The 20,430-nt window shown below is 42.1% G+C and overlaps 1 protein-coding gene across 1 annotated transcript in view; it reads right to left on the bottom strand.

Moving 5' to 3' along the window:
- Positions 1–10,608, bottom strand: part of dmb (Proteolipid protein DM beta) — a 35,993-nt gene extending 25,385 nt beyond the window's left edge. Inside the window, 1 exon segment of the mRNA NM_001173936.1 lies at positions 10,348–10,608. Within this exon segment, the coding sequence (NP_001167407.1) occupies positions 10,348–10,384 (37 nt within the window). The 5' untranslated portion in view covers positions 10,385–10,608.
- Between the last annotated feature and the right edge of the window lie 9,822 nt (positions 10,609–20,430).

Below are 20,430 nucleotides of genomic sequence, written 5' to 3'. Positions count from 1 at the left end.
GTGCACACATGCACAAACCTCAGCAACCCATGACTCATATAAATGGCTGAGGTTGCCATCATATAATAGTCACCTCTCATAAAACATTGATGATGGAAAGTTTGATGATGAAGAGGTGAGGGGGGAGACAGAGGGAGATCTTGAGAGAGAAGGAAAGAGAATACATGAGAGAAAGCAAATGAGTGCGGTTGGAGTGGCTTGTGGTGTACATAAAGTACATTTGCACATTTATTTTTCACTAGATCTGGAAGCCTGGAGACTTACGCTAAGCAGTGGGGGGGTATGGTTGGATGTTTTAGTCTGTGAATGTCGGAAGAGTACGTGTCTTGATGCTGACGCTCGCTTTCCCTATACCGTTCGTTCGGCCTCTTCCCCTGCCTGGAGCAAGCAGGTTTTCAGAGCTCTCCACGCCCCTTATTACTCTGCACAAGTTTAATCAACCAGTATGGTTGCCATGTCAACCACGGTGCAAAATCTGAGAATAGACAGGGTACTTCAGAGCTGTGACCCAGTTACTGTGTGTCAACAAATTCCCTAGGACAGTGGGTGAATGAGACTCATTACACAGATAACCCTCTGGGGTGAAGTACAGTACAGGCCCAGGTCAGGTCTGAAAGCCCAAACATTGGTTTTGAAAGGGACTGAATTAATCAAGCCCCCAACCGATGTACATGCTTCTGTAATGGTGGTGAAATATTTAACCATGCAAGCAGGTTTCGTGCAGTTGTCTCCAATGTGTGATTTTAAGTTCAGTCCAAAATTATAAGATTTACCATTAATATTAAGTTTTTAGATGCTCAATTCATATTTCTGTTAATATGATCACATCATATAAAATCATATAACTTTCGATAAAAGATAAGACATTCCCGACCGAAAAGTTATTGAAATATGTTGTCGTGTTTTTTGTGCACCTGCTGGACATTATTGTGAGAACAATGAGAAAACCCTCAGACGTTGGCCACTAGGGGAGAGTGGGGTAAGTTGAGCCATAGGGGTCAGTTGAGGCACCCTTTATAGGAAACAATATACAAAATATATACTGCTCCAAAAAATAAAGGGAACACTTAAACAACACATCCTAGATCTGAATGAAAGAAATAATCTTATTAAATACTTTTTTCTTTACATAGTTGAATGTGCTGACAACAAAATCACACAAAAATAATCAATGGAAATCCAATTTATCAACCCATGGAGGTCGGGATTTGAAGTCACACTCAAAATTAAAGTGGAAAACCACACTACAGGCTGATCCAACTTTGATGTAATGTCCTTAAAACAAGTCAAAATGAGGCTCAGTAGTGTGTGTGGCCTCCACGTGCCTGTATGACCTCCCTACAACGCCTGGGCATGCTCCTGATGAGGTGGCGGATGGTCTCCTGAGGGATCACCTCCCAGACCTGGACTAAAGCATCTGCCAACTCCTGGACAGTCTGAAGTCCAACGTGGCGTTGGTGGATGGAGCGAGACATGATGTCCCAGATGTGCTCAATTGGATTCAGGTCTGGGGAACGGGTGGGCCAGTCCATAGCATCAATGCCTTCCTCTTGCAGGAACTGCTGACACACTCCAGCCACATGAGGTCTAGCATTGTCTTGCATTAGGAGGAACCCAGGGCCAACCGCACCAGCATATGGTCTCACAAGGGGTCTGAGGATCTCATCTCGGTACCTAATGGCAGTCAGGCTACCACTGGCGAGCACATGGAGGGCTGTGCGGCCCCCCAAAGAAATGCCACCCCACACTATGACTGACCCACCGCCAAACCGGTCATGCTGGAGGATGTTGCAGGCAGCAGAACGTTCTCCACGGCGTCTCCAGACTCTGTCACGTCTGTCACGTGCTCAGTGTGAACTTGCTTTCATCTGTGAAGAGCACAGGGCACCAGTGGCGAATTTGCCAATCTTGGTGTTCTCTGGCAAATGCCAAACGTCCTGCACGGTGTTGGGCTGTAAGCCCAACCCCCACCTGTGGACTTCGGACCCTCATACCACCCTCATGGAGTCGGTTTCTGACTGTTTGAGCAGACACATGCACATTTGTGGCCTGCTGGAGGTCATTTTGCAGGGCTCTGGCAGTGCTTCTCCTGCTCCTCCTTGCACAAAGGCGGAGGTAGCGGTCCTGATGCTGGGTTGTTGCCCTCCTACGGCCTCCTCCACGTCTCCTGGTGTACTGGCCTGTCTCCTGGTAGCGCCTCCATGCTCTGGACACTACGCTGACAGACACAGCAAACCTTCTTGCCACAGCTCGCATTGATGTGCCATCCTGGATGAGCTGCACTGCCTGAGCCACTTGTGTGGGTTGTAGACTCCATCTCATGCTACCACTAGAGTGAAAGCGCCGCCAGCATTCAAAAGTGACCAAAACATCAGCCAGGAGCATAGGAACTGAAAAGTGGTCTGTGGTCCCCACCTGCAGAACCACTCCTTTATTGGGGGTGTCTTGCTAATTGCCTATAATTTCCACCTGTTGTCTATTCCATTTGCACAACAGCATGTGAAATTTATTGTCAATCAGTGTTGCTTCCTAAGTGGACAGTTTGATTTCACAGAAGTGTGACTGACTTGGAGTTACATTGTGTTGTTTAAGTGTTCCCTTTATTTTTTTGAGCAGTGTATAATTTGGCCAAATATCAGTCAAGAAGTAATCATTTCATGGAGTCTGTGAAGAAAGAAACCACATAGAAAAGTGGTAAGCAAGTTAGGTCTGAAAAACTGATTTTAACCAAGTCAAATACATTTATTGGGTTAGAGGTTTCATGCTGCTTGTATCTAAACCAAAGTAGATAATTTAAAGATCTCTAAAAGCTTCAGTATGAGATCCTAAACCTAACATGAAAGTGCATTCTTGTCGCTGTGTGGGCTAATAGTCAAAATGTTTGCCTTGGTGTAAGTGGCATATGTTAAAATTGTAAACAAAAAGTACAAAGTGTTTGTTAGGTGTTAAACCTGTGTTGAAAAGATTAAAATGCTTAAAATGATTGAAAGACAAAAAGTGATTGTGTCGAATTGTGTTTACATAACATTCTGAAATATATAGGACCAGTCAAAAGTTTGGACACACCTATTCATTCAAGGGTTTTTCTTTATTTTGACTATTTTTACATTGTAGAACAATAGTGAAGACATCAAAACTATGAAATAATACACATTTAATCATGTAGTAACCAAAAAATTGTTATACAAGTCAAAATAGAAGATTCTTCAAAGTAGCCAACCTTTGCCTTGATGACAGCTTTGCACACTCTTGGCATTCTCTCAACCAGCTTCATGAGGTAGTCACCTCGAATGCATTTCAATTAACAGGTGTGCCTTGTTAAAAGGTAATTTGTGGAAATGATTTCCTTCTTAATGCGTTTAAGCCAATCAGTTGTGTTGTGACAAGGTCGAGGTTGTATACACAAGATAGCCCTATTTGGTAAAACAGCAAATAAGTCCATATTATGGCAAGAACATCTCAAATAACCAAAGAGAAACGACAGTCCATCATTACTTTAAGACACAAAGGTCAGTCAAGTGCAGCCACAAAACCATCAAGCGGTATGATGAAACTGGCTCTCATGAGGATGGCAACAGGAAGGGATGACCCAGAGTACCTCTGTTGCAGAGGATAAGTTCATTAGAGTTACCAGCCTCAGAAGTGCTCAACATATGTGGGAACTCATTCAAGACTGTTCGAAAACCATTCCAGGTGAAGCTGGTTGAGAGAATGCCAAGAGTGTGCAAAGCTGTCATCAAGGCAAAGGGTGGCTACTTTCAAGAATCTCAAATATAAAATATATTCTGATTTGTTTAACCATTTTTTGGTTACTTAATGATTCCATATGTGCTATTTCATTATTCTACAATGTAGAAAATAGTAAATATAAAGAAAAACCCTTGAATGAGTAGGTGTGTCCAAACTTTTGACTGGTGCTGTATGTAGATATCTTTGTTAGATAGTGTATCATATTTCCCTTGGCGGAGTGATGCTGAATGTAAAAGATGACTCCTAACCCCACTCTCACCTAATAACTGACAACATTTTGGGGAACATTTGGGAACAATTGCTGGAATTCCCTTGACCACCATAGGATGGAAGGATGCAGCTGGAGTCCAAAACAATGGAAGTGGAAGAGCAGGTCAGCTGTCAGTGGAGAAAGCCAGAATTCACTGTGTGAGAAGATTAACTCCATGGATAATCAGTTCAAGATTTTGGGAGAGGGAAAACCATGTATCAAAGCATGAAATATCACAGCCCATGATAGAGGGCCTCAAAATGTGCAATGCTGCATTATAACACAAATGTCCAGTTTATAGGGGACAATAGAGCATATGATGTGTGATAATGGTTCCAGATTACACATTTCATTAGTTTAAATGTAATATACTACAGCAATACAATACCTGAATGATATAGCTTTTCTACTTCAATTAATGTTTTAGGACAGATCTGATAGGTTCCAAGAATTTCTATTTGCCGTGGAATTTTCCCTCTATTGAGCCTTGACTCCTGAGCACATTATCACACATTGGCAATAAAACTTGATCAACCGAGTTGAACAGAAGGAGAACTAATTCCTTCCCTTGGCTCAGGTAGTCTTAACAGGTGGGCCTTACTACATTTTTCCTTTCATTCAGAGCTGGAGCGGTCACAGCAGTATGTCATTATAATTGCTACCTAAAGTGGAATTGATTCCTCGGTATCAAGCTAGGACAGATGATTATGACTTCATTTAATGTTTTGACATAACACATTCGTTTTGATTAAGCCATTTTATTTTGGGGAATTAGGATTGTCCGCTGTTGTTGTTGGTGACTTGTGGCACGCGGCATGAAGCGCTACATTTGGCTAACAGATGAAGAGAGCAGCTTGTGCATCTGACTCACAATCTGAGATTTGCAGTCTGAGGAGGAGGACCATAGAGATCCCATAATACAATATTTTCCAATATTTTATCAGTTTCTTGAACCCTAAAATAATTGTAAGGCCCAATCTATAACTCTGTAATTGACATTATTATTAAGAAGTACCCCTCTTCCATTAGAAAGCTAAACTAGATCTGTAATATCAGTAGCAATATAACAGAAGATCAACACTAAGATGATCAATTCCTGTCACATGACAATTGAAAGTCCCTTAAAATAGACCTTGTAACCCTTTGTTAATGGTAAAAAAAAAAGTATGTGATTCAAACTATTTGTGGGTGTTTATTGTTATTTTGAGGATTTACAAAGCAGTACTGAGAGGTATAAAATACGCCCTTTTACAATGCATGTACAGTTACGTTGTGTCTGAAAACCATTAGATGTCATGTTACGTACAGTAGGTGCATTACATTTGCTCTTCTCTCATGTTAGCCCCCTGGCTAGTCCATGGTGCCCCTAATGCCAGGAAAGGGCTACAGATGACCTATAGAGCTCTGGTTCACATATAACAGGTGACCTCATAGAAGGTGACAGTTGATGGAGGAATGACCCCAGAGAAAGTGCACTTACAAGTGATTGTTCTCTTAAATACATCATGGACTCAGGGTTCTCTGAGGTGGGGGGTCAGATTGTGACCAGACACCCCAAAATGATAGGTAAGGTCACATAGACTACTGCTTGCTGTTTGGGGTTTTAGGCTGGGTTTCTGTACAGCACTTTGAGAATATCAGCTGATGTACGAAGGGCTATATAAAAATACATTTGATTTGATTTGATTTGAAATAAAAGCATAACTGTTTAATGACGCTTCTTCCTGAGAGTTTGCTCAGATTTCTGGTTACAGCACAGAGCACATAACAACACTGTATATATAAGTGGGGGAAAAAAGCATGGTAAAAGCTAGGTGGCATGACTAGTGAAAGATCAACGACTTCAGTTCAGACTAAAATCAACGCTACAGTAGCAGTGTTCCCATTCATTGTTTTCAACAATGTAAAATAATCTCCACAACTCCAAAGAATGTAAAACGGAAATTAATTTGTCATCTAAGAAAACACAAAAAAACATTGAACATTAAATGTAGGCATCATAAAGCCATTTGAGAGGCCCTCAAGGCAGGGACTCCAAGTCATTAATTGTCCTTCCTCCCAGGAGGGTTTTAAATCTCCGCTGTCATGTGCTCTTAAGCCAGTCTTTCATAACAGCAAGGTGACCATGCTGTTATTTTCATGTAGTACCAACTTAGTACAATTTGCAGTGGTCATGTGAATAATTGTCTCATCCAAGACTTAGAACTCGTAATATAAGAATAAGGCCCAATCTTCCCTTTATAAGGGGTTGTAGTTTTATAGGTAGTTTATAGATCATTATTAGATAATATGTAGTGTATTAATCATTATTATCCTCTATGGGCTAGGTGGGACGCTGGCGTCCCACCTACGTAACAGCCACTTGCAGCCTGTGGCGCGATTTTCAAAATCTTAAAAATCCTATTACTTCAATTTCTCAAACATATGACTATTTTACAGCTATTTAAAGACAAGACTCTCGTTAATCTAACCACACTGTCCGATTTCAAAAAGGCTTTACAACGAAAGAAAAACATTAGATTATGTCAGCAGAGTACCAAGCCAGAAATAATCAGACACCCATTTTTCAAGCCAGCATATAATGTCACCAAAACCCAGAAGACAGCTAAATGCAGCACTCACCTTTGATGATCTTCATCAGATGACAACCCTAGGACATTATGTTATACAATACATGCATGTTTTGTTCAATCAAGTTCATATTTATATCAAAAACCAGCTTTTTACATTAGCATGTGACGTTCAGAACTAGCATACCCCCCGCAAACTTCCGGGGAATTCGCTAACATTTCACTAAATTACTCACGATAAACGTTCACAAAAAGCATAACAATTATTTTAAGAATTATAGATACATTACTCCTCTATGCACTCGATATGTCCGATTTTAAAATAGCTTTTTGGTGAAAGCACATTTTGCAATATTCTAAGTACATAGCCCAGGCATCACGGGCTCGCTATTTAGACACCCGGCAAGTTTAGCACTCACCATAATCATATTTACTATTATAAAAGTTTGATTACCTTTTGTTGTCTTCGTCAGAATGCACTCCCAGGACGTTTACTTCAATAACAAATGTTGGTTTGGTCCAAAATAATCCATCGTTATATCCGAATAGCGGCGTTTTGTTCGTGCGTTCCAGACACTATCCGAAATGGTAAAGAAGTGTCGCGCGCATTGGGGCAATTCGTGACAATAAAATTCTAAATATTCCATTACCGTACTTCGAAGCATGTCAACCGCTGTTTAAAATCAATTTTTACGCCATTTTTCTCGTAGAAAAGCGATAATATTCCGACAGGGAATCTCCTTTTCGGCAAACAGAGGAAAAAATCACAAAGGCGGGGGCGGTCGGGTCATGCGCATAAGCCCAGAGTCCCTTGATCGGCCACTTGAGAAAGGCGATAATGTGTTTCAGCCTGGGGCTGGAATGACGACATTCTGTTTTTTCCCGGGCTCTGAGCGCCTATGGACGACGTGGGAAGTGTCACGTTAGAGCAGAGATCCTTAGTAAAAGATAGAGATGGAAAAGAAGTTCAAGAAATGGTCAGACAGGCCACTTCCTGTAAAGGAATCTCTCAGGTTTTGACCTGCCATTTGAGTTCTGTTATACTCACAGACACCATTCAAACAGTTTTAGAAACTTTAGGGTGTTTTCTATCCATATGTAATAAGTATATGCATATTCTAGTTACTGGGTAGGAGTGGTAACCAGATTAAATCGGGTATGTTTTTTATCCAGCCGTGTCAATACTGCCCCCTAGCCCTAACAGGTTTTAATTAAATAGTTATAACTCATTGTTGTTTTGGTGCTTGCCAAATAATAGGTTTATTTATGGCTGCACTGTGGATTATTACTGTTATTAAAAAAAAGTACAACATAAAACACTGTGAGGATAATACTGTGAGACCATACCCAAGTCCCCCTCAATATGGCTACTCTAGCTGTGTATAGTCAAATGTATTTTCCTTGTGTCAGTACTTGAAATGTCATGACAGTTTTGGAGCAATTTTCTGTTTGTTTGAGGTTGTTGCTTTTTCTGTTTGGGGGGGATGCTTTTTCTGTTTGGGGGGGTTAGGTTTACAAGGTGGAACCAAACTGCAAATATTATACGAGAACCAAAATTCCATTATTTTCTAGTGGGCAAGACACACTGCATATACTATACTGTAGCAGCATGTAGGCCAGCCTATTACGTTGGCACTTACATTATTCATGCTTTCGGACCTCATAATTGCAAACAGGAGCATCAAATCATCTTGTTTCAAGCACTAGACATCTAGCTAAGTGTTCCTAGATGAAGTTCTAGCATGTGTAACAGTGTTGCTTCCGTCCCTCTCTTTAGCCGAAGCTGGGCTCGAACCAGGGCCCCTCTGAACACATCAACAACCGCCACCCACGAAGCTCTGTTACGTATCGCTCCACAAAAGCCACGGCCCTTGCAGAGCAAGGGCAACAACTTCTTCAAGGTCTCAGAGCGAGTGACATCACCGGTTGAACACCACTAGCACATACCGCTAACTAGCTAGGCATTTCACACCGGTTACACCTGGTCCTGGACCTGTTTGTGCCGTATCCAACTCCTATGATCATTGTCATGGTTTAGCATGACGTAAGGCCATAGGCATTGGATATACAGCACAAAAAGGTCTGGGACCAGGTTACTGAAGTTCATCAGTCAGTGTGTTGATTCAGTGAGGAAGCAATAAAGAAGAACGTTAATGTGGAGCAGCACTCAGCCAAACTGCTTTAGTGCCGTGTTTTATGTATAACTTTCCAGATTTGATGGAGAAGATATGTGCCAGTTAGCCACATTTGGGCCAGTGGGGCCGCAGAACCAGTAGTGGAAAGCTTGATTGGCTAAGTAATTATGGCTGGTTTCTTCAGCCAAATGAATGGACGTGGTGTACTACAGACATGCATGTAAAGCCTGGGTGCTAGTCTCTTTCAGATGGATGAACATTGAGGGAGAGTGCCAACTGTATGATGTGACAGATTTGGATTGAAGGATATAGAATTCACATAGAGTGCCCACCTAGTAACGGTGACTGATCGGTATTTAATCAACACTGCTATCAGGAAGTTTCCGGTAGTCATCCCACAGATTGGAGACATTATAGTCTTATAGAGGCATGAACCATACTGTGAAAATAGAATTCCTGAGCCAATGTCATATTGCAGCCGCTAATGGTATTAACACCTTACCAGACAATAAAGGTATGCCACTTTGCAATAAGTATTTCTAGGTAAACTAGCATCCATGACACTCACACACACAAACACACTCACGTGCACACAGACACTGAGTAAACTGATTGGCCAGGGTACCAAAATGTCATCTGCAGGAACGGAACAGAGAGCAGAGAGTAGCTGCAGGGATAATGACTAGACTTGGCCAGTGCCATGGTAACGGTTTCAGCTCTCACTCATGCCTGTGAAGCGCTCACTGGTTTTCAGGGATGAGAAGAAGGAGGGTGGGAGGGACGGGGAGGAGGGAAGAAAAGAAGCACAGACGTATGAAGCCCTGTCACGTGCACAGAACTTGGGATGGAGGGAAAAAAGGAAGGAAGGAAGGAGGAGTGAAGGGGGGAGACACACCTCAGAGAATGATAGCATCCTTTTTTCATACAGTGAGCAATTTTATTAATATGGAGGAATGCAAATTCAAACTAATGCCAGCGCCTGGTAAACATAAATGTATTTATACAGTACACAGCTATTTACCCCTCAAGCATACACTTAAACACTGGTTTGGTGGGAGGGGGTGGGTTTGCATTATAAATAGCAACCCCTCTGCACAAAGCAAACAACATACCCTGCATGCACATGAACAAGAGAGAAATTCTGACATGCATGAAATACAGATTTTTTTTTTTTTTTTTTGGGGGGGGAGTTTGTTAAAATAATAAAAGAGCTTTGATTTAAATACAATAGCTGGACATGTGGATAGTCTGGATAGCTGGCTCGAGGTCTCTTGCCTTCAATGTTCCCCTGAGCCATCTCGACAGGCATGCGAGAGCCTTACCGAGACGCCTGTGAACAAAGACAATTGTCCCTGTGCTTTCACAGTCAACGCTCATAGAAGCAGTTCACACCACTCTCTGACTGTCTCGACAGCAGACAACACACACACACAAACACACTTCAGTCAAGCAGACACTCAGTGGACAAAGGAACAACCAAAACAGATGCTCTTTTATACCCAGAGTATTAACCAACTATTTACCCAATCCTTTCTGAATAAATAGTCCTCTGACAGACAGACAAAATTAGGGGAAGATTTTACTCAAAGGGAATCTCAATCCATCCACTTAAATGTAAAAAATACTCTTTCTCTTTCCTTACCTTTCTGAGTCTGACCCTCATCCAAATCTTCTTCCATCTTGGCTATTTTAGATGTAGAGCAACTAGAGATGTGACAGAAGCTCCTTGGTTTGCAGGTTCAAAACCCTGTTTCTTTGTGTCAAAGATAGTCCACAGAGCTCTCCTTCTCTCTCGCTTTCCCTCTTGCTCTCTCACTCTCCTTCTCGTTCTCTCGGTTCTGTGTTAAGACCGCTTGTCAGCAGTGATTTCATTCAAGTGGTCGTGCCGTGAAAGAGATCATTGCATCTTCACAGCGCTGTCCATTGCGAGCAGCTCTGGCAAGTGCTGGAAACCTGTTCTCTACAGTGCAGAAAAGGGGGGGGGGGGGTCTCAGTAGGCAGTATGTTTGCAGGAGGGCGGGCTAGCAAGCGCAGGTGCTCAGAAAGCAGAGAGAGGCAATAGTAGAAACGTAGTCTCAACCATGAAAACTGACCCGAGCAGGCGGAGGAGTTGCTTCGTTGGGTTGAATATGTCCTTCGCTATCAAATTATGTTTTAAAACATGTTTTTATTCAGGGTCCCTAATTTTCCACCTGTGGGCTGCCATTGTAGTACTCCATTCAAATACCGGTTCACTTTAAGACATAAATATCTGGAAAATGATGGTCATACAACAAAGAATAAAACTGTATTTAGTATATAATATCAGTTTAGTTGTTTACCTTAGGACGTGCATTAACCACAGTGATGAAATAATAAAATCCCCAAATTAGCCTGCGGCATACACTCATAGAAAACAGGTGCTAAGTAGAACCAAAAAGGGTTCTTCTGCTTGTCTCCATAAATATATACAGTGCCTTCCGAAAGTATTCACACCCCTAGACTTTTTCCACATTTTGTGATTCTGTGTCACTGGCCTACACACAATACCCCACAATGTCAAAGTGGAATTATGTGTTTAGATTTTTTTTACAAATTAATAAAAAATAAAAAGCTGAAATGTCTTGTGTCAATAAGTATTCAACCCCTTTGTTGTGGCAAGCCTTCAATCAATTCAGGAGTAAAAATGTGCTTAACAAGTCACATAATAAGTTGCATGGACTCACTGTGTGCAATAATAGTGTTGAACACGATTTTTGAATGAGTACCTAATCTTTGTACCCCACACATACGATTATCTGTAAAGTCCTTCAGTCAAGCAGTGAATTTCAAACACAGATTCAACCACAAAGACCAGTGAGGTTTTCCAATGCCTCGCAAAGAAGGGCACCTATTGGTAGCAGTCATTGAATATCCCTTTGAGCATGGTGAAGTTATTACTTACACTGGATCGTGTATCAATATACACAGTCACTACAATGATCCTGACATCCTTCCTAACTCAGTTGCCGGAGAGGAAGGCATTCGGTCAGGGATTTCACTATGAGGCCAATAATGACTTTAAAACAGTTATAGAGTTTAATGGCTTTGGTAGGAGAAATCTGAGGATGGATCAACATCATTGTAGTTACTCCACAACACTAACCTAAATAACAGCGTGAAAAGAAGGAAGCGTATTTACAGAATCATTTTTTGGGGAAAACATGCATTCTGTTTGCAATAAGGCACTGAAGTATAACTGCAACAAAACCAAATATGGCAGAGAAATACACTTTATGTACTGAATACAAAGTGTTATGTTTGGAGCAAATCCAACACAACACGTCACTGAGTACCACTATCCATATTTTCAAGCATGGTGGTGGCTGCATCATATTATGGGTATGCCTGTGATCGGCAAGGACTAGGGAGTTTTTTTTATATAAAAAGAAACAGAATAAAGCTAAGGCACAGGCACAGGCACAATCCTACAGGAAAACCTAGTTCAGTCTGCTTTCCAACAGGCACTGGGAGATTAATTCACCTTTAAGCAGGACAATAATCTAAAACACAAGGCCAAATATACAATGGAGTTGCTAACCAAGATTACGTTGAATGTTCCTGAGTGGCCTAGTTACAGTTTTGACTTAAATCGGTTTGAAAATATATGGTAAGACTTGAACATGGCTGTTTAGCAATGCTCAACAACCACGTTGACAGAGCTAGAATAATTTTTTAAAGATGAATGTGCAATATTGTACAATCCAGGTGTGCAAAGATCTTAGAGACTTACCCAGAAAGACTCACAGCTGTAATCATTGCCAAAGGTTATTCTAACTTGTATTGACTCAAATAAATACGTTGAAAAACCCTTCTTGCCTTCCAAAGAATCCATCTTGCCTTCCAAATAATCATCACGTAACCCTTTCTTACAAAAACAGTTCTTAGGATGAAAACGTTCCTAGTCACAAACCCTTCCCACATTAAAATATACTACAGTATACTATGGTAGAAATACTATGGCATTCACTGTAGTGAATAAAGTCCTCAAAAATACTACAGTGAAAACGGTAGTATTTACTGTTGTATACTGTAGTATTTATAGATAACTAAATACTGGATTGGATTGATGGGGTGGATTAATGGATGGATGGATGGATGGATGGATGGATGGATGGATGGATGGATGGATGGATGGATGGATGGATGGATGGATGGATGGATGGATGGATGGATGGATGGATGGATGGTAGACACTGGATAGATGGTAGACACTGAAAGTCCCCCAAGAAATGGTTGATGCTTTTAAGTCAGGGAATATGTCAGTATCAGACAGGAAGAGTATGACGTATTGTGTTATTGTATCATGCTATGAAAGACAACCCTGAAGGGGTGTAATGACGTAGCATGCATTAATGTTGCTAAGTAAAACTACAGTATGTCTGAAGTGATTTCAAAGAATCACATGCCAAGCATTATTTATGCAAAGTACTACGTAACATACATTATATCTTAGGTGAAACTGGAAATCTGTGCAAAGATGATTCTTATCACTAGGGTGATAATAGATAGATTACCACAATGTCTCACCTGATATCAGTTTACCATGCATTTGAACTGGGGTCCCTGATGATCTTCTTGGCCTTCCTGCGTAGGTGTCCTGGAGGGCAGGCAGTGTGCACCCAATGGTGCATTCGGCTGACCGTACCACACTCTGTAGCGCCTTGCGGTCTGCAGTGCTGGTCAGTATGCCCCCGATGGCGCTCCTGTAGAACACTGTGACAGCCCTCGGGGACAGGCTGAATTTTTTCGGCCTCTTGAGTTTGTAGAGACGCTGTCGTGGCTTCCTCACCATGGTGTCCATGTGGTTTGACTGTTTCAGCTCCTGAGAGAGGTGTACACCGAGGAACTTAACATTTTTGACAATCTCCATGGTGGACCCATTGATGAGGATGGGGGCGTGTCCAGCCTGGTTCCTCCTGAAGTTCACAATCAGCTCCTTTGTTTTGCTGATGTTGAGGGAGAGGTTGTTAACCTGGCACCAATCCATCAGAGTGCCTACCTCCTCCCAGTAGGCCATCTCATCATTGTTGGTAATCAGGCCTACTACTGTCATGTCAGCAGCGAACTTGATGATGGAGTTGGACCTGTGACAGGCCACGCAGTCATAGGTATACAGGGAGTACAGGAGGGGCTGGAGGATGCACCCTTGGATTGCCCCCGTGTTGAGGATTAGTGTGTAGGAGGTAATGTTGCCTACCTTCACCACCTGGTGGTAGCCTGTCAGGAAGTCCAGGACCCAGTTGCAGGAGGAGTTTAGTCCCAGGGCCCTGAGCTTTGTGGTGAGCTTGGAGGGCACTATGGTATTGAAGGCTGAGTTGTAGTCAATGAATAGCATCCTCACATATGCATTCCTTTTGTCCAGGTGTGTGATGGCAGTGTGCAGTGTAATAGCGATTGCATCATCTGTGGATCTGTCGGGGCGGTAGGCGAATTGGAAAGGGTTGACTGTGTTGGGGAGGGAGGAGGTGATGTGTTCTTTGACTAGCCTATCAAAGCACTTCATGATGACGGAAGTGAGAGCTATAGGTTGGCAGTCATTCAGTTCAGTTACTTTCCCTTTCTTGGGCACGGGGATGAAGCAGGTGGGAGTAACTGCCTGAGCTAGAGAGAGATTGAAAATGTCTGAAAACACAACAGCTAGCTGGTCTGCACATGCTCTGAGAGCGCGGCTAGGGATGCCGTCTTGTTTGAACAACTTACATACGTCCTCCGTGGAGACCGTAGCTCAGAGTAGTTATGCTCGAAGCGAGAGAAAAATGTGTTTAGCTCGTCCAGTAGAGCAGCGTTGGTGTCCGCGAAGTGACTGGCTTTCTTTTGTTATCCGTGATCCCTAAAAGACCCTGTCATGTAATTCGGCATCTTGATCCATCTGCGAAGGTCGTATTTGTACTGTTTAACCATACAATTGTCCCCAGTCACAATCTCTCTCCTTCAATTCCCGACAAGGCTGCCATCAATCCACGGTTGTTGATTCTTGTAAGTCTTGAAAGACACCATCGGTATCACATCATCTATGCATTTTTTAAATAATTTGGTGACTGAGTCGGTGTATTCATTGATGTTAGCCCCAGAGGTGACCCAGAACATATTCCAGTCCTCGTGATCAAAACAGACTTGACCACCAGAACTTACCTCTTCAGTTTTTGTTTGTTGGCGGGGAGGAGCAAAATGGAGTCATGGTCAGATTTACCGAAAGGAGGAAAGGAGAGGGCTGGTAATGTTCTGGTAATTATGTGAGCTGGCTAGCTACAGATGTAGGATTATAATTTGAGCCAGTTTGCTACAGCAGGAAAATAACCCTGCTGCAAAAGGAAATGTGAATTATTATGTGGAATATAATTAATTGACATTTTTGCAGGGGTTGATACATTTTCACAGACTATTCTCTCTGCTACCGCATGGCAAGCGGTACCGATGCATCAAGTCTGGAACCAACAGGACCCTGAACAGCTTCTACCCCCAAGCCATGAGACTACTAAATAGTTAACCAATTAGCTACCCAAACTATCTGCATTGACCCTCTTTGCACTAACTCTTTTGACTCACATACGCTGCTGCTACTGTTTATTATCTATCCTGTTACCTAATCAATTTACCCCTAACTACAGTTCCTTCAGAAAGTATTCTCAACACTTTACATTTTCCACATTTTATTGTGTTACAAAGTGGGATCACAATTGATTTGTCATTTTATGTCAACGATCAACACAAAATAATCTTTTAATGTCAAAGTCTGAAAAAAATCCACAATATGTAAAGAAATTTGTGAAAAATGAAACACTAATATATCTTGATTAGATAAGTCTTCAACCCCCTGAGTAAATACACCTTTGGCAGCGATTACAGCTGTGAGTCTTTCTGGGTAAGTCTCTTACAGCTTTCAACACCTGGATTGTGCAACATTTGCCCATCATTCTTTTCAAAATTATTCAAGCTCAAATTGGTTGCTGATCATTGCTAGACAACCATTTTTAGGACTTGCCATTGATTTTCAAGCAGATTTTAGTCAAATGTGTAACTCGACCACTCAAGAACATTCATTGTCTTCTTGGTAAGCAACTCCAGTGTATATTTGGCCTTGTGTTTTTGGTTATTGTCCTGCTGAAAGGTGAATTAATCTCTTAGTGTCTGGTGGAAAGCATGTTAAAACCAGGTTTTCCTCTAGGATTTTGCCTGTGCTTAGCTCCATTATGTTTATTTTTTATCCTGAAAAACTCCCCAGTCCTTAACTATTACAAGCATACCCATAACATGATGCCCAAAATATAACACCTTGTACTGAGGACAAAAAGTGAATTGCTTTGCCACATTTTTCGGGGGCAATATTACTTTAGTGCCTTCTTGCAAACAGGATGCATATTTTGGAATATTTGTATTCTGTACAGGCTTCCTTATTTTTACTCTGTCAATTAGGTTAGCATTGTGGAGTAACTACAATGTTGTTGATCCATCCTCAGTTTTCTCCTATCACAGCCATTAACTCTCTAACTGTTTTAAAGTAACTCTCTAAATGTTTAATGCCTGTAACTTTGTAGTGACTGGGTGTATTGATACACCATCCAAAGTGTAATTAATAATTTCACCATGCTCAAAGGGAAATTCAATGTCTGCTTTTTTATTTTTAACCATCTACCAATAGGTGCCCTTATTTGAGAGGCATTGAAAAACCTCACTGGTGTTTGTGGTTGAATCTGTGTTTGAAGTTCACTGCTCGACTGAGGGACCTTACAGATAATGTAGGTTTGGGGCACAGAGATACTGTAAGGTAGGCATTCAAAAATCACGTTTAACAGTATTATTGCACACGGAGTGATTCCATGCAATTTATTATGTGAGTTGTTAAGCACATTTTTTACTCTTGAACTTATTTAGGCTTGCCATTCCAAAGGGGTTGAATACTTATTGACCTAAGATATTTCAAATCAAATCAAATGTTATTTGTCACATAGACATGGTTAGCAGATGTTAATGCGAGTGTAGAGAAATGCTTGTGCTTCTAGTTCCGACAGTGCAGTAATATCTAACAAGTAATCTAACAAACTCTTCCTGGGGTCCAGCAAAATTAAGGGGCAGTTATACAATTTGAAAAACATTACAATACATTCACAGATTTTACAACACACTGTGTGCCCTCAGGCCCCTACTCCACCACTGCAACATATCTACAATACAAAATCCATCAGTTACTTGATGTGGAATAGAGTTCCCTGTACTCATGGCTCTATGTAGTACTGTGCACCTCCCATAGTCTGTTCTGGACTTGGGGACTGTGAAGAGACCTCTTGTGGCATGTCTTGTGGCGAGGTAATTGAGGTAGATATGTACATATACAGTGCCTTCAAAAAGTATTCACACCCCTTGACTTTTCCACATTTTGTTGTGCTACAGCCTGCTACAGCCTGAAGTTAAAATTGATTAAATTTAGATTTTTTTTTTGTCACTGGCCTACACACAATAGCACATAATATCAAAGTGGAATTATGTTTTTCAACATTTTTACAAATTCATTAATAATGAAAAGCTGAAAGCATGCGCAGACCAGCTGGCTGGTGTGTTTACAGACATATTCAATCACTCCCTATCCCAGTCTGTTGTCATCACATGCTTCAAGATGGCTACCATTGTTCCTGTACCCAAGAAGGCAAAGATAGCTGAACTAAATGAATACCGCCCCATTAGCACTCACTTCTGTCATCATGAAGTGCTTTGAGAGACTACTCAAGGATCAAATCACCTCCACCTTACCGGCCACCCTAGACCCACTTCAGTTAGCATACAGCCCCAACAGGTCCACAGACGACGCAATCGCCATCACACTGCACACTGAATATCCCATCTGGACAAAAGGAATACCTATGTAAGAATGCTGTTCATTGACTACAGCTCAGCATTCAAAACCATAGTACCCTCCAAGCTCATCATCAAGCTGGAGGCTCTGTGTCTCAACCTCAGCCTGTGCAATTGGGTCCTGGACTTTCTGACGGGCCACCCCCAGGTGGTGAAGATAGGAAACAACATCTACACTTTGCTGACCCTCAACACTGGGGTCCCACAAGGGTGCGTGGTCAGCCCCCTCCTGTACTCCCTGTTCACCCACGACTGCACAACAGTAGTGGGCTTGATTACCAACAACAACGAGACAGCCTACAGGGAGGAGGTGAGAGGACTCGGAGTGTGGTGTCAGGAAAACAATCTCTCATTCAATGTCATGATCTTGGACTTCATGAAACAGCAGAGGGAGCACCCCCCTATCCACATCGGCGTACATATCAGCCATAATAAATACAAATAACTCTGCACTTCGACTCGATACTGGTACCCTGTGTATATAGCCAATTTATCATTCATTATTGTGCATGTATTCCTTGTGTTATTATTATTGTTGGGAAGAGTCCTTAAGCATTTCACTGTTAGTTTACACTTGTTGTTTACGAAGAATGTGACAAATAACATTTAATTTGAAGCTTTACATTTCAAAGTGGAATTTACAAACTTCAGACACCCTTTTAAACCTCAAATACACCACAAGATTAGCGTTTCCTTAATTGAAGGAAAGTTCTTCTGCAACAGGGTGATCAAAATAATATCCTACATCTGTAGCTAACAAGATAGCAATGAACCAAAACAATGTGTAGAAAATAGCTTTTAGTTGCCTGGCTTGTCCTAAATACATTTTGAAACAGATCAGGGGGTTTTCTGTGTGAAGAAAATAGAGCATGTAATTCCGTTTCTGTGTTTAATTATTCTTAGGACAAGTTTGATGTCGGACAACAACAATAGAATGTTCATGATTTATTGTGTGCCAAAAGCCAGTAAGATGAAAGCAGATGCTTATACTGAGGTGTTAGCGGGACTTTTACATACAGTATATTACCGCAATCATGACTACCTCGGTTGGCGGAAATTAAACTATAGGCTTTGTTACTTTTCAGACATAAAGAAAAGGTGGCAAAAAGTTGACAGATTGGTCAAATTGGCGGATTTTCGTCTTGGCCTGAAAGGGGTATAAGATCAAATCAAATCAAATCAAATTTATTTTTATATAGCCCTTCGTACATCAGCTGATATTCTCAAAGTGCTGTACAGAAACCCAGCCTAAAACCCCAAACAGCAAGCAAAGCATGTGAAAGAAGCACGGTGGCTAGGAAAAACTCCCTAAGAAAAACTCCCTAGAAAGGCCAAAAACCTAGGAAGAAACCTAGAGAGGAACCAGGCTATGAGGGGTGGGCAGTCCTCTTCTGGCTGTGCAGGGTGGATATTATAACAGAACATAGTCAAGATGTTAAAATGTTAAAATGTTCATAAATGACCAGCATGGTCAAATAATAATAATCATAGTAGTTGTCGAGGGTGCAACAAGCACGTCCGGTGAACAGGTCAGGGTTCCATAGCCGCAGGCAGAACAGTTGAAACTGGAGCAGCAGCACGGCCAGGTGGACTGGGGACAGCAAGGAGTCATCATACCAGGTAGTCCTGAGGCATGGTCCTAGGGCTCAGGTCCTCCGAGAGAAAGACAGAAAGAGAGAAAGAGAGAATTAGAGAGAGCATATTTAAATACACACAGGACACCGGATAAGACAAGAGAAATACTCCAGATGTAACAGACTGACCCTAGCCCCCCGACACATAAACTACTGCAGCATAAATACTGGAGGCTGAGACAGGAGGGATCAGAAGACACTGTGGCCCCATCCGATGATACCCCCGGACAGGGCCAAACAGGCAGGATATAACCCCACCCACTTGCCAAAGCACAGCCCCCACACCACTAGAGCGATGTCTCCAACCACCAACTTACCGTCCTAAGACAAGGCCGAGTATAGCCCACAACGATCTCCGCCATAGCACAACCCAAGGGGGGGGCGCCAACCCAGACAGGAAGACCACGTCAGTGACTCAACCCACTCAAGTGACGCACCCCTCCCATGGACGGCATGGAAGAACACCAGTAGGCCAGTGACTCAGCCCCTGTAAAAGGGTTAGAGGCAGAGAATCCCAGTGGAAAGAGGGGAACCGGCAAGGCAGAGACAGCAAGGGCGGTTCGTTGCTCCAGCCTTTCCGTTCACCTTCACACTCCTGGGCCAGACTATACTTAATCATAGGACCTACTGAAGAGATAAGTCTACAGTAAAGACTTAAAGGTTGAGACTGAGTCTGCGTCTCTCACGTTGGTAGGCAGACCATTCCATAAAAATGGAGCTCAATAGGAGAAAGCCCTACCTCCAGCCGTTTGCTTAGAAATTCTAGGGACAATTAGGAGGCCTGCGTCTTGTGACCGTAGCGTACGTGTAGGTATGTACGGCAGGACCAAATCGGAAAGATAGGTAGGAGCAAGCCCATGTAATGCTTTGTAGGTTAGCAGTAAAACCTTGAAATCAGCCCTTGCCTTAACAGGAAGCCAGTGTAGGGAGGCTAGCACTGGAGTAATATGATCAAATTTTTGGGTTCTAGTCAGGATTCTAGCAGCCGTATTTAGCACTAACTGAAGTTTATTTAGTGCTTTATCCGGGTAGCCGGAAAGTAGAGCATTGCAGTAGTCCAGCCTAGAAGTAACAAAAGCATGGATTAATTTTTCTAGCGTCATTTTTGGACAGAAAATTTCTGATTTTTGCAATGTTACGTAGATGGAAAAAAGCTGTCCTTGAAACAGTCTTGATATGTTCTTCAAAAGAGAGATCAGGGTCCAGAGTAACGCCGAGGTCCT

This window comes from Salmo salar, chromosome ssa09 (genome assembly GCF_905237065.1).
Source record: "Salmo salar chromosome ssa09, Ssal_v3.1, whole genome shotgun sequence".
Lineage (NCBI taxonomy): Eukaryota > Metazoa > Chordata > Actinopteri > Salmoniformes > Salmonidae > Salmo > Salmo salar.
The sequence above is the reverse complement of the archived record's forward strand: the minus strand, read 5'-3'. Positions and strand labels throughout refer to the sequence as shown.